Source organism: Pseudophryne corroboree, chromosome 2, assembly GCF_028390025.1.
Source record: "Pseudophryne corroboree isolate aPseCor3 chromosome 2, aPseCor3.hap2, whole genome shotgun sequence".
NCBI lineage: Eukaryota > Metazoa > Chordata > Amphibia > Anura > Myobatrachidae > Pseudophryne > Pseudophryne corroboree.
Window position 1 is genome coordinate 56,178,237 of NC_086445.1, and position 12,820 is coordinate 56,191,056.

Sequence of the window (12,820 nt, forward strand, 5' to 3'; positions counted from 1 at the left end):
GGATAAACGCAGGCGTGTCCAAGCAGGGTGGGTGTCTGACTTCAATTCCGGCCCCGGACAGGCTGAAGTGATCGCAGCGGCTGAGTAAGTTCTGGCCAACTCAGAAACTGCACAAAGTGTTTTTATACCGCTCGGCTGCACATGCGATCGCACACTTGCAAATCTAAAATACACCCCCCCTGTAGGCGCCGACTATCTGATCGCAGCGCTGCAAAAAACTGCTAGCGAGCGATCAGGTCTGAAAGAATTACCCCCTATTAACAGTTGTTAGTTTACTTTGCAGCTTACTGACCACCAAATAAGTGTCAGTGCGGCAGAGAGGATGTAACGGAGCAGCAGCAATTAGTAAAATATTTGCCCAAAAAAAAAAAAAACAACGTATTATCTGCTGGAAGATATGTACTGAAATAAAAACATTTTAGAGATCCTCTATAAATGGGTAACACCCAGCAGTGGAGCTACCGTCACTGCAAGGGGGGCGGCCAGTACTGGGCCCAGAGGTTAGGGAGGCCCAGCAAGGCCAGGTTCCTCTTACTCCGAGCTTCCAACGTACTTCCGAGACCCCCCCCCCCCCCCCACACACACACACACAGGGACACGCAGTGAATGAAAGCACATACACTCACACACTGTACTACTCACAAAAAAACAGTGGTGGCCTCTTCTGAACTTATGCGGGTCCACCACATGGTGGCATCGGAAACCCTGACGCTTGGGATCCCGGCAGTTATAATACCAACAGTGGCACCCCAACGCTCAGGATCCCGACACCTAGTAGATAAGTATTCTATCGGTAACCCCTAGGTTGGTTCTATATCGGAGTGGGAGAAGGGACCTTGTGACGTACCTAGGGGAGGAGACACGTCACCAGGGGGAGGAGCTATGGGCAAACAGGGTACCCGAAAACTACCCTCGCGGGCTCGCTTCGCTCGCCACGCTTCGGGCACGGTGGCTCGCTTCGCTCGCCGCCTAATTACTAAAGGTAATAGTTGGTGGCGTGGATAGTAGAGGAACTATTCCGCTGGCCTAGCTCCTCCCCCTTGCATCGTAACCCCTCCCCCTTACGGAAAAGGTCCCTTAGCCCACTTGATTCTAGCATCTACCGTAACCCCTATCCTCCCTAACCCTCCTTTTCCGCAGCCTGACCCTAACCCTCCCCCCACTACCAACCTCAGCTCAACCCTCCCCAGGGGTGCCTAACCCTCCCCTCCCCCTTTGCAACCTAACCCTCCCGCAGCCTAAACCTAACCCACCTCCCCCTCCCCCCCAATGGCTTACCTCTCCGTAGCCCCGGCAAACCTTCGTTTGGGATCCCAGCGGTCAGGATCTCAGTACCGGCATCCCGAGCAGTGATGGCATTTTGACTACCGGGATCCTGACCAGATCCCGTCCGACACATGTACATTGAGACCACAAGACACTACAGCGGGGCCACTGTTCTGCCCGTGATATCAATGCTGCCAGTTAATTCCGTGTACACAATATATCAGATTTCCATACAACTCAGCTCCTTATTGTATTTCTTCTTATTCCACTTGTTACATCACCCAACGCCATATATATATAAATGCATGTATACGTACGGCACACAATCCATCGCGTACAATTTGTACCGCGTCTTTCTCCCCGGGTTAAATGTTTAATTCATCACATAAAAAAGATATGTTAATGCCTTTGGCGCGCTCACTCTATAGCATGTAGGGCTTCACCTTATGTGTGTCACCATAAATCACCCGGCCAGTCAATGCCTACACTTATTGATCTGGTTTTCCCTGTTGCTGAAAATAATATATAAGCATGTATCAATCTAAAAATATTTTATTTATAACTTTAAATTGATTTATAGGAAGTGTCACCAGGAGATGGAGTGAGGCGTCGTGCTCGATGAGACGCAGCCACACAGAACACTTGCATTGTGTATATTTAAAGGGCACAAGGTTAATAATTTAGCCTAGCTTCAGTCGCACGCGTCAGGGTTTTATGGATCCTGTTGAGAATTGTTGCACTACAGTTAATTTTGAATAAGGCTTAAATTCATAGTTGCCTACTGTTCTTTCCTGGATTAGGGGGAGACCTTCTGAGTATGGCCATAGGTGCGGTCACCATCGATGGTTGGCATTGATGGTGATATTGTAAGTGGCCATCGATGGCACCCTACTATGCAACGGATGACCACCGATGGTTTCACCAACTGACGGCCATTCCTTTTCTTTGACTGACTTGCACATGGGCCAATCAGAACCTGGTGGCGGGGCTTCACAGGTGTCGGGGCAGAGCTATGTTCCGTGTCCTGGCACCTTGGGGGGGGGGGGGGGATTTTTTTTAGGTTACTCTGTGCTAGATGGTAAACCATCTGGTTCTCTCCCATCAATGGCAAAAGTATTCTACATCGACCATATACCATCAATAATTATTAATCATCGATAGTCAGTGGCCATCCCTACTTCTGAGCGTGTAGGCAATAACCCTGGAGAGCTTTTACCGTCCACAAGGTCCCCGCAACAGAGAAACAGGTATGACAGCTATACACTAAATGTAAAGGATTCACATCCTCTTATATTTGCTTAAATACTGTACGAAGAACGAAATTGGTGAGTTTTGTAAGGTAGGAGGAGTATAGGGAGAAAAGAAAGGGGGGGGGGTAGAGGGAGAACATAAACTATTAATATAATAGTATAATAGTAGTGCCAGTCTAGGTAAACCAGCTTGGTATCCGGTCTCTAGGTCGACCACTATTGGTGGACAGTAACTAGGTTGACAGGGTTTCTAGGTCAACAGGGCCTCTAGGTCGACATGTTCTAGGTCGACAGATCAAAAGGTCGATACGAGTTTTTCACTGTTTTTTTCTTTTTTTTTTACTTTTTCATACTTAACAATCCACAGGGACTACGATTGGGAATAGTAACCTGTGCTGAGTTCAGCGGTAGCAGAGCGAGGCACCTTGCCCGAAGCTTGTGAGCCATGCAAGGGGACACGGTGCACTAATTGGGGTTCCCGGTCACTGTGTGGAGAAAACAACACCAAAAAACATTAAAAAACTCATGTCAACCTTTTGACCTGTCGACCTAGAACATGTCGACCTGGCGACCTAGAAACCCTGTCGACATAGAAACCCTGTCGACCTAGTTACTGTCGACAAATAGTGATCGACCTAGACATTGTCGTCCTAAGTGTGGTCGACCCTCCACACCCAACCAGCTTTACAAGTAGAAGCCAGCAATAAAAGGTTTTAATAGTATAAATAATGTGAAAACATAATTGAAAAAACATGCACAGTTGTAAATGGAGATTATTATGCCTTGCTAGTTACTAGTGAATATTCCTATAGTTTTGCTTTTCTTTGAATTAGCGGAACATTCCTCCTCCCCCAACAATTTCTTTTTAAATGCATTGAGGAATATTTTCTCCTGACATAGTTAATAGGAGAAGCTGACATAGACCACGCAATCCAGCATCTGAGCTGATTTATTAATATAAGAAGCCAAAGTGTATGCTAAATATATGAGATTTCACTTCCAGGCACCCAAGATAGGGGCCAGTGTAGCATGACATAACCATTTATCTGACAATCCAATGTCAGCCTCTGATGACTAGATGAGAATACTATCTCCTAGGCTCGGCGGGAGTGTGCAGGAATGACTGTCCCCACAGGGGTGGATGTAGAGACACTAAGGGCTCACCAATTTATGAACCAAAATGAATGAAGACATAACTTAATAGCGACCGTTTACAATATACCGTGGTTCATTCTAAAAAAAAAAAAAAGAATAAGCTTAGGGGACCTAAGTAATAAATAAACCATCCCCACCAGAAGCACACTAGATGGGCAAAGTTGTTCTTTTCTGCCGTCAAATTCTATGTTCTGAGCACTTATAAACCTTCTGTTGGGTAAGATGCGTCATCTATGCAGAAGAAGAAGAAGAAGAAGAAGAATCCAAGAACTAGACACAAAGACATACATTTTGCAGATAACTGTTAGTTATTAATTATATTTAAGAAAGTATGGTTGCAAAGAAAGGACAGCCAGATCATCACAATCCACAATTCACAGTGACAACATGCATTATAGGCCATACCGCCCAAGGTGCACAAATCAACTATAACACCACCAAGAGTATCTAATTGAGCTTCTAACGTGACTACTCACCCGTTTGGGTGGTACAGACAACTACCAGTCCCAAAATAAATGATTGCACCTGGACTGGCGATCTGCCATTCTTTCCCATCGAAAAATAGCCAACGATCAATCACCAACCAAGAAAATTCTAAGGGAGGCAGGATAGAAAGGCTGGAACAAAGATGCTATGGCCCACAGTCCAAGACTTTACATATAGTCCAACAGAAAAACATCCCTGCCACACCATAGGCAGGCTAAGTCATGTGATCATCCCTCATGCCAGTCCCCATCCTAGAGATGTAAACTACATGGGCAATCCCGAAACTCAGAGCGAACCCTAAGGTGAAATAATATCCAAATTGGCTACATGTTTAGATGGCCACATGTGCAAGATTCGACTGGTCATCCCTTCTGGTGTCATAGGTCATTGGTGAATCATTCCAAGATAATCAGAACATTATCTGGCATTGTGATCATTTTCCGACCATACACTCTGTGATAATGGGCCAATGGTCTGGTAACAGCTGTGATATCACATTATGTATGTCCATTATAACGAACAGACTTAAGGACACTCTTCATAGTCTTGGTCATCTGGCTTGCCAAGTGTTGTGGATCTGCTCACTTTGTACCAAGCATCCTGCAAATTCCCAAATATAACTTGCAGAACATGTTGCGGTCTCTGGCCATACTTCACTGAGCCATGCGTTCTGGGCGATCTTAGAGCTTCCCTCTGAACTCTAGTCAGTGACTTTAGACTCTTCGGTGGATAACTTGAGAAAGAGCTTTTTCAGATCAAAACACCTTGGTGTGGGAGTGCTTTACAGCTGGACAGGTGATATATACCTACATGTGGGTATGGGACCCACTAAACATCATATTGTTTTCACTGCGCAGTTTCTTCTGTCTTACAGAAGGAGTCCAATTCACCCGTTATGGGAATTCCCTTTTTTCTATGTCATGTTTAATGCATACTGGAAAGATTTTACACTATTGGGTTTTTCAGCTTTCTGGTCATCAACTACTTTATCCATAATTTTTGGGACCATATAATTATAATGAGTGATGAAAAGTTTCCAGATTGAAAGTCAGAGACTGGCTGATTTATAGGTCCAGGACTGCTGATATAGTCAGCAATTTGCTGTAAATGTTATGATTTGGGAGTAACCTCGCCAACAATGTGCTGAGAAGAAGTGGTGGCCAATTATGGACATACTGAAATTTTCATAAGGACACTGTGGACTTACGATTCATGCTGTCTTACACTATTGCAATATTTTTGTAATTTTGAGGTTGAAACTAGGATAAAAACAGACGGAACCTCAACACGATCTTAACAAAAGTGGTCAGTATTTATTATTATCCTACTTTCTGTTTATAGCGCCAATACCTCACAACTAAGTTTATTGTATAACATCAGAGGTGGTAGAGGCTTAGACAGTAGAGCAATTTAAACACGCTTGAGATAGCCATAAGAATATCCTTAAAAAGAACTAAGGAACAAATAGGGTTGAAGTTGCCAAAAGGTTTAAAGAAAAAGAAGCGGACTAGATGGTCAAAGAGGTTCTCACCTGCCATCATAATTCTATATTAATTCTATATTTCTATTAGGAAAAATTAGCACTGGCAACATCAAAGTGAAAACATCACGTTTATGGAAGACACTATTCTCAAACTGGATAATATTTCTGATGATGTTTAGCTTATGCAGGTCCTAAACCTGTTGTTGCAGAATTGTGTCCACCGCCAGGAGCAAAGATTGACATGTTTGCCTTTCTGTTGCCTTATTAAATAAGTCCATTACTATTCAATGCCACGGTGAGCCTTCTCACATGCATGAAGCTAATTAGTTTTGGTTAACAAAATAGAATTCTAGGTTAAAATGTTGTTGTTTTTTGCAGATTCTTAAGTAACAATAAATGATTGTCATTTTAAATTTAATTAAAACATAATACAAAAAGTTGTTTTTATAATCTATAAGATGGGTCTGGGATTCCAGGTCGACAACAAAAAGGTCGACACACCTTAGGTTGACGCCAATTGGTCGACACACCTTAGGTCGACATGGACAAAAGGTCGACTGGAACAAGGTCGACATGGAAAAAAGGTCGACGTGAGTTTTTTATGTTTTTTTGGTGTCGTTTTCTTCGTAGAGTGACCGGGAACCCCAATTAGTGCACCGCGTCCCCTCGCATGGTGCCTTCGCTCCGCTCCGCTTTGCTCGGCACAGATTACCGTTCCAATCGTAGTCCGCGTGGATCGTTAAATATGAAAAGGTTCCAAAAAAGAAAAAAATTGTGAAAAACTCATGTCGACCTTTTTCCATGTCGACCTTGTCCCTGTCGACCTTTTGTCCATGTCGACATAAGGTGTGTCGACCAATTGGCGGCGACCTAAGGTGTGTCGACCTTTTTGTTGTCGACCTGGAGTCCGGATACCCATTAAGATGTGGTACCTTGAGACAGTCCGAGGCTGTCACCGATTTTGGCTGCTGCGTGTCCACATTCGTCCATTTTATTCAGCCGATGTACAGAATCAGTAAATATATGTACAGTATAAAACTGTACAGTTTAGAACTGAGAAAGGCGAATTCACAAAAGACAAAAAAAAAAGTTTCAATAGTGCTCTACTGTGTTATGACACTATGACCAGGGCCGATTTTAGCACTTGTGGCGCCCCGGGCGAAAATAGGGGCTTGGCTTCATACAGGGGCGTGGTCAGTTACGCCCCCTGTATAGTTGTGCTCCCATTTGTGCCCCCTGTAGAGTTGTGCCCCCATTTGTGCCCCCTGGAGAGTTGTGCCCCCATTAGCGCTGCTTACAATAAAAAAAATAATAAAAAAAAATGAATTAATACTTACTATCCCCGCTCCTGATTCCCGACAACTGCAGACCTCCGCCGGCGCCGTTCCTCGGATCTATGAAGAGACGTCATGACATCTCTTCCATAGCACAGCATAGATAGACACTAGAGGTCAATTATGACCCCTAGCGTCTATGTGCCAGTCCCACAATGCTGTGCGGTGCGCGATGATGTCATCGCGCACTGCACAGCAAAGGTCCTCTCCACGAAGGGAAACTAGATGGGTAGCATAACCCATATGTGTATGTTTGTTTCTCTTTTCCATGTATGAGGACATCCTTTGGAAAACTGAAAGGTAAAATCTCCAGATTCATCCCACTTTAGAAATTAAGGGAAGTGTACATCTATTTGTGAGCGCTTGAGCATAATATTTGTTTTTTGTTTTTCGCATATTGTTTTGTTTGGAACTGTTGTGATTCCATATCCAATATATTTTTCGAGCTGTATCACATTAGCGCACAGAGGCACCTCAACATTCTTTAAGCGTAACCCATCTAGTTTCCTTCACAGCGCCGCACAGCATCGGGGGACACTGACAAACAGTAGCGAATCTTGCCATGGCGCGGCGCCCTCCGGATGGCGCCGGCACCCTCCGGATGGCACCGGCGCCCTCCGGAAAGGCGGCGCCCCGGGCAAAAATCCAGTGTGCCTGTAGCAAGATCCGCTACTGACTATGACTCTATAACACAGTGACAAGATGGCGCCGCAGTACTTAAATTGGTGGCCATCTTGGTACAGGGAATGAAGCCTCCTTGGACGAACACTCTCAACATATATGAAATGGGGTCTATTGACGATTACATTAAACATGTTTGTGGCCATTGAACTGGGGAAATTCAATTGACTTTCGGGCATCTGTAATGGATATTGTGCTACATACAGCAGAAAAGGACTGTCTAGGTCACTGTTTATGGAAAGTCAATGTATCCATCCGCTGATACAGCAGCTGGTGTTATTTCGGTTCCAATGGTTAGTTTTAGCCAGGAGGATGAGGTGATTAAATAAGACAATTCCAACCCGCAGTGTTTACCTCGGTAAAAGCTTCTCATATCTTTGTCTCTAATCAATACAATTAATTACAAGTCCGGTTTTGTCAAACAGATTAAATGCAACCTGTTCAGGAGTTGTTTGAAAATTATGAAATTAACTAGAAAAATGAGGAGTATTGATTATATTACCGTGGCCAGACTGCCTTTGTATTCAACACGCAGTGCCTACGCCGACTGCATCCCAAAATACTTGAAGTGAGGCCCGAGGCGAGTGTCACTAGCGGTTTTGTTATCTAAAATGATGCATTTGATGAACTTGTTGGTCAGCAGTTTGCCCGGTGGGAAAGGGATATTTATTTAATCTCATATACATGACTGAAAATCTGAGGTAACCTGTGATCTCAAGGCCTCTAGGCAGGTGTATAGTATGTTCAGAAAGATGAAACCAGCGCCATCTGACTACTGCTAGCGGTCATGTTATTGCCACACAGCTGCCAAAATGGCTGCAGGTTGCTGGAAATGGTGGTTACACCTACTTTGTGCACTGAAGCATTTTTAGAGGGATATAGGTTTTAATACAAGGTAAAATTGCATACATGTAACTAAATACTGTCATAAAAGAAGTGTTATTTACACGGTAAAGAAAGCATAGGGCACTTGGGGAAAAAGCTGTAGTAATAGCAAACATAGCCAATTAGGGACATTTTATCTAACAGTAGTTCTGTAAAAATAAATCCTTTCCTGCCAAATTCTACGCAGGAACGCAGTTAAGAAATGTACCCTCTGGAGGCCATTCATGAGGCACAAAACAAAGCAGCTGTGAACTCACTGTCATCGAGAGCACGCAGATGTACATTTGAGCGCATGACATCACAGAGCAAGATGGCGGCATTATCGGACGAGCAGTAGTTTGCACAGGCTGAGGGGCTTCTGTTGCATCTGGCTATTGCGCAGCAGTTCAGAAAAGAGATGATTAAAATGAAAAAAAGTAGTGGAGAACGGGGTTCATTGCTAAAAAAAGATTTTCGCCATTTCAGAGTTTGGGTCTTAAACGAGGCATATTTTGCATCTCCAAGTTTATTTAATGAGGGGGTTGTACATGGAGGCGTCTCCATTAAGCGGAGAGTCGGAGACTATGGGGTATATTCAATTGATGTTGGAATCCTTTCCGACGGAAAGGATACGCCATTTGAGTATTCAATTAGCGGCCAAATCCGACAGGATTTGTCCATTCCCGACAATGCCAATCCAGCTTTTTTTTTTTAAGTCGGATTGACATTGTTGGAAACGGTGCTAAAACCTTTTGGATTTGGCCGCGGAATCCGATAAAACATGTGGATCCGCTGCTATTTTGCCGATCCACATGTTTTCTGACAAGTCGGAATTGCCGACTTGTCGGAAAAACGGCAGCCAAATTGAATACGTCGGAACAGTTTCCGACCTAAAAAAGTCGGAAACTGACATCTTTCCGACAAGACAGCAGTTCCTACTACAATTGAATACACCCCTATGAAGTGCACTAAGTGGACCAACTAAGCGACCAAATTACTTTTCTAATGCTTTATGAAGCATTATTATTATTATTTTTTTAATGCAATATTTTTATTGAAGAGATGTCGAATGAGCCAATACAGATCAAACAGGAGATGATGACACCAAATAATTTAAAAATAACATACATGATATCCGAAAGAATATATAGAGACAAAAAAAAGAGGTACATCAACAATACAAATGTCGACATTATATATTTTTTAACTGTAATAATAGGAGCCACGTTGGCCGCCAATTGGGCAGAATTCATGTGGTAAAAATCACACATAAATATAAAATTTCTATACATCTTATGCACGGTGAATCAGCGGGTCTGGGACTCCAGGTCGACAACAAAAAGGTCGACACACCTTATGTCGACACCAATTGGTCGACACACCTTAGGTCGACATGGACAAAAGGTCGACATGGAAAAAAATGTCGACATGAGGTTTTGGTTTTTTTTGTGTCGTTTTCTTCGTAGAGTGACCGGGAACCCCAATTAGTGCAACGCGTCCCCTCGCATGGCTCACTTCGCTCGCCATGCTTCGGGCATGGTGCCTTCGCTCCGCTCCACTTCGCTCGGCACAGATTACCGTTCCAATCGTAGTCCACATGGATCGATAAGTATGAAAAAGTTCCCAAAAAAAAAAAAATGTTGTGAAAAACTCATGTCGACCTTTTCCCATGCCGACCTTGTTCCTGTCGACCTTTTGTCCATGTCGACCTAAGGTGTGTCGACCAATTGGCGGCGACCTAAGGTGTGTCAACCTTTTTGTTGTCGACCTGGAGTCCGGATACCGAATCAGCATATAAAGTGTTAACCATAAAGATGAATAAAGAGTGAAGATGACACGCTATTAAATCATGTTATGTTATTCATACACCAGTTAGCATGGGGGGGGGGGGGGAGGGGGGAGAAATGCCTTTAAAAGAAGAAAATGGTGAAGCCTTCACAGTGTAGACAGTACTTATACAGTAATCTGTGTGCAAATCACCTCAGGACCCTGGAGAACTGCTGAAGTGGGTCTTTACTCACTGCATCGTGCTGAATAACGGCTGCAAGTGCACTTCCTGAGTAACCAGTGGCTGGCCACATTAAAGCCACACAACATACAGTACATCTACAGAACAGCACTCACAGCCTAGGGTGGTAGAGGAAAAATCTGGGTAACAAACATTGAGGGGACCCCTTGAAAAATCCACTAACAGCCATTAGATTTAGGTCCACCTGTCATACGTCAGCCAGTCATAGTCTGTCCTCCAGCGCAGGACTGAATTCCCCAGGAGAATTGGACCAACAAAACTCATCTTTATTGCGGGTTTTAAAATAAAGAAAAATATATATTAAAAACAAACCGGCATATAAAACATCGGTGTGTGTGGAGGAGAAGGGGGGGGGGGGGGTATTTAATTATTTCATTATATCTAACTATTCCTGTGAATACCTGGCTGTGTGCACTTTTTGTGTTGCAGATTGCCGTTAGTGTGCTCTCATTTCCTCTTGTCCTATTCAGTGGCAGCGGTAACAATGTACAGAGACGTCTCCTCCATCTCTCCCTGTATAATAATGCTGAATGGAGAGTTTCCATATTTATGTTCTGCATCAGATAAACACATAATCATTTGCAGAAAGAAGCTCCTGTTTCTGTAGAAAGGGGGATAATTACAGGTCCGTAGAACAATATAAATAATACACAGTTTTATAGGGCGACTCGCCAATTTCATCATTGTTTGGAAGTTTTCCTATAAGCCATTAGTCCAAGGAATAGTTGTCAACCATCAGTACAGTAAAAATAAGTGATGTAAGCTGTAAGAAAAGTACAGTAGATAGGTAGCAATATGAGTCTCGGATGTCACGACTAATCAGTAATATTACACTTCAATCATTGTGGCTCTCAATAGGATGTTCCAACCCTAACCATGTTTCTCCTCAGAGACTATCCGTTTCATAGATTTACAATTAAATATATAAAGTGTTGGTAAAATGTTGTTCATCAGCCAGGGGCAGATTAAGAGAGGCGGGGCCTGTGTGCAGCCTCCGCCCCCCACCCCCCTCTTCTCTCCACAGCACAGATGTGATTAGACTCTGAAAATTATGCGGGAGAAGGTGCAGGTTCTCCCAGCAGCACAGACATGGGCAATGACATGAAGTTAGGAGGGGAAGCCACAGACTGAGAGTTATATAGCGGGAGGAGCAGGGTCCCCAGCAGCACAGAGTATATCAGGAGATGGGTGATGTGTCAGTGAGGACAGGGCTGGGATCAGTGAGGACAGGGCTGGGAGCGGCAGTGACATGATGTGAGGAGGGGAATGGAGGCAGCAGGTAGCGACAGACTGAGAGTTATATAGTGGGAGGAGCAGGGTCCCCAGCAGCACAGAGTATATAAGGAGATGAGTGAGGTGGCAGTGAGGACAGGGCTGCATGTGACAGGGGCAGTGACATGATGTGAGGAGGGGAATGGAGGCAGCAGGTAGCGACAGACTGAGAGTTATATAGTGGGAGGAGTAGAGTCCCCAGCAGCACAGAGTATATCAGGAGATGAGTGAGGTGTCAGTGAGGACAGGGCTGCATGTGACAGGAGCAGTGACATGATGTGAGGAGGGGAATGGAGGCAGCCGGTAGCGACAGACTGAGAGTTATATAGTGGTAGGAGCAGAGTCCCCAGCAGCACAGAGTATATAAGGAGATGAGTGATGTGGCAGTGAGGACAGGGCTGCATGTGACAGGGGCAGTGACATGATGTGAGGAGGGGAATGGAGGCAGCAGGTAGCGACAGACTGAGAGTTATATAGTGGGAGGAGTAGGGTCCCCCGCAGCACAGAGTATATCAGGAGATGAGTGAGGTGTCAGTGAGGACAGGGCTGCATGTGACAGGAGCAGTGACATGATGTGAGGAGGGGAATGGAGGCAGCCGGTAGCGACAGACTGAGAGTTATATAGTGGGAGGAGCAGGGTCCCCAGCAACATAGAGTAAGACAGGATATGAGTGATGTGTCAGTGAGGACAGGGCTGCATGTGTGGCAGTGACATGATGTGAGGAGGGGAATGGAGAAGTGTGGGTTATGTAGTGGAAGGAGCAGGTTCCCCCAGCAGCACAGAGCAATGAGCTGAGGTTCCTGTCTAAGTTTGTGGTGTGAAACGCACCTCTGCATAAAAAAAGTTAATGCACCCAACTTGTTAAACCTATTCTTTTACAGACCTTCAAGAGGTGGAGTTGATCAATCCCGCTCTAGAACAGTGTTTCCCAACTACAGTCCTCGGGGACAACCAACAGTTCCAGTTTTCAGGATATACTCACAGGAGCACAGGTAGAAC

At 44.5% G+C, this 12,820-nt stretch overlaps 1 protein-coding gene across 6 annotated transcripts in view; it reads left to right on the forward strand.

The window, feature by feature from the left end:
- TENM4 (teneurin transmembrane protein 4) overlaps positions 1 to 12,820 on the forward strand; it is a 1,727,786-nt gene that overhangs the window by 1,238,618 nt on the left and 476,348 nt on the right. For all 6 annotated transcript variants that reach the window (XM_063951320.1, XM_063951326.1, XM_063951322.1 and 3 more), the window contains one exon: positions 12,703 to 12,813. In XM_063951320.1, the coding sequence (XP_063807390.1) occupies positions 12,703 to 12,813 (111 nt within the window). The remainder of the gene's footprint in view (positions 1 to 12,702; positions 12,814 to 12,820) is intronic.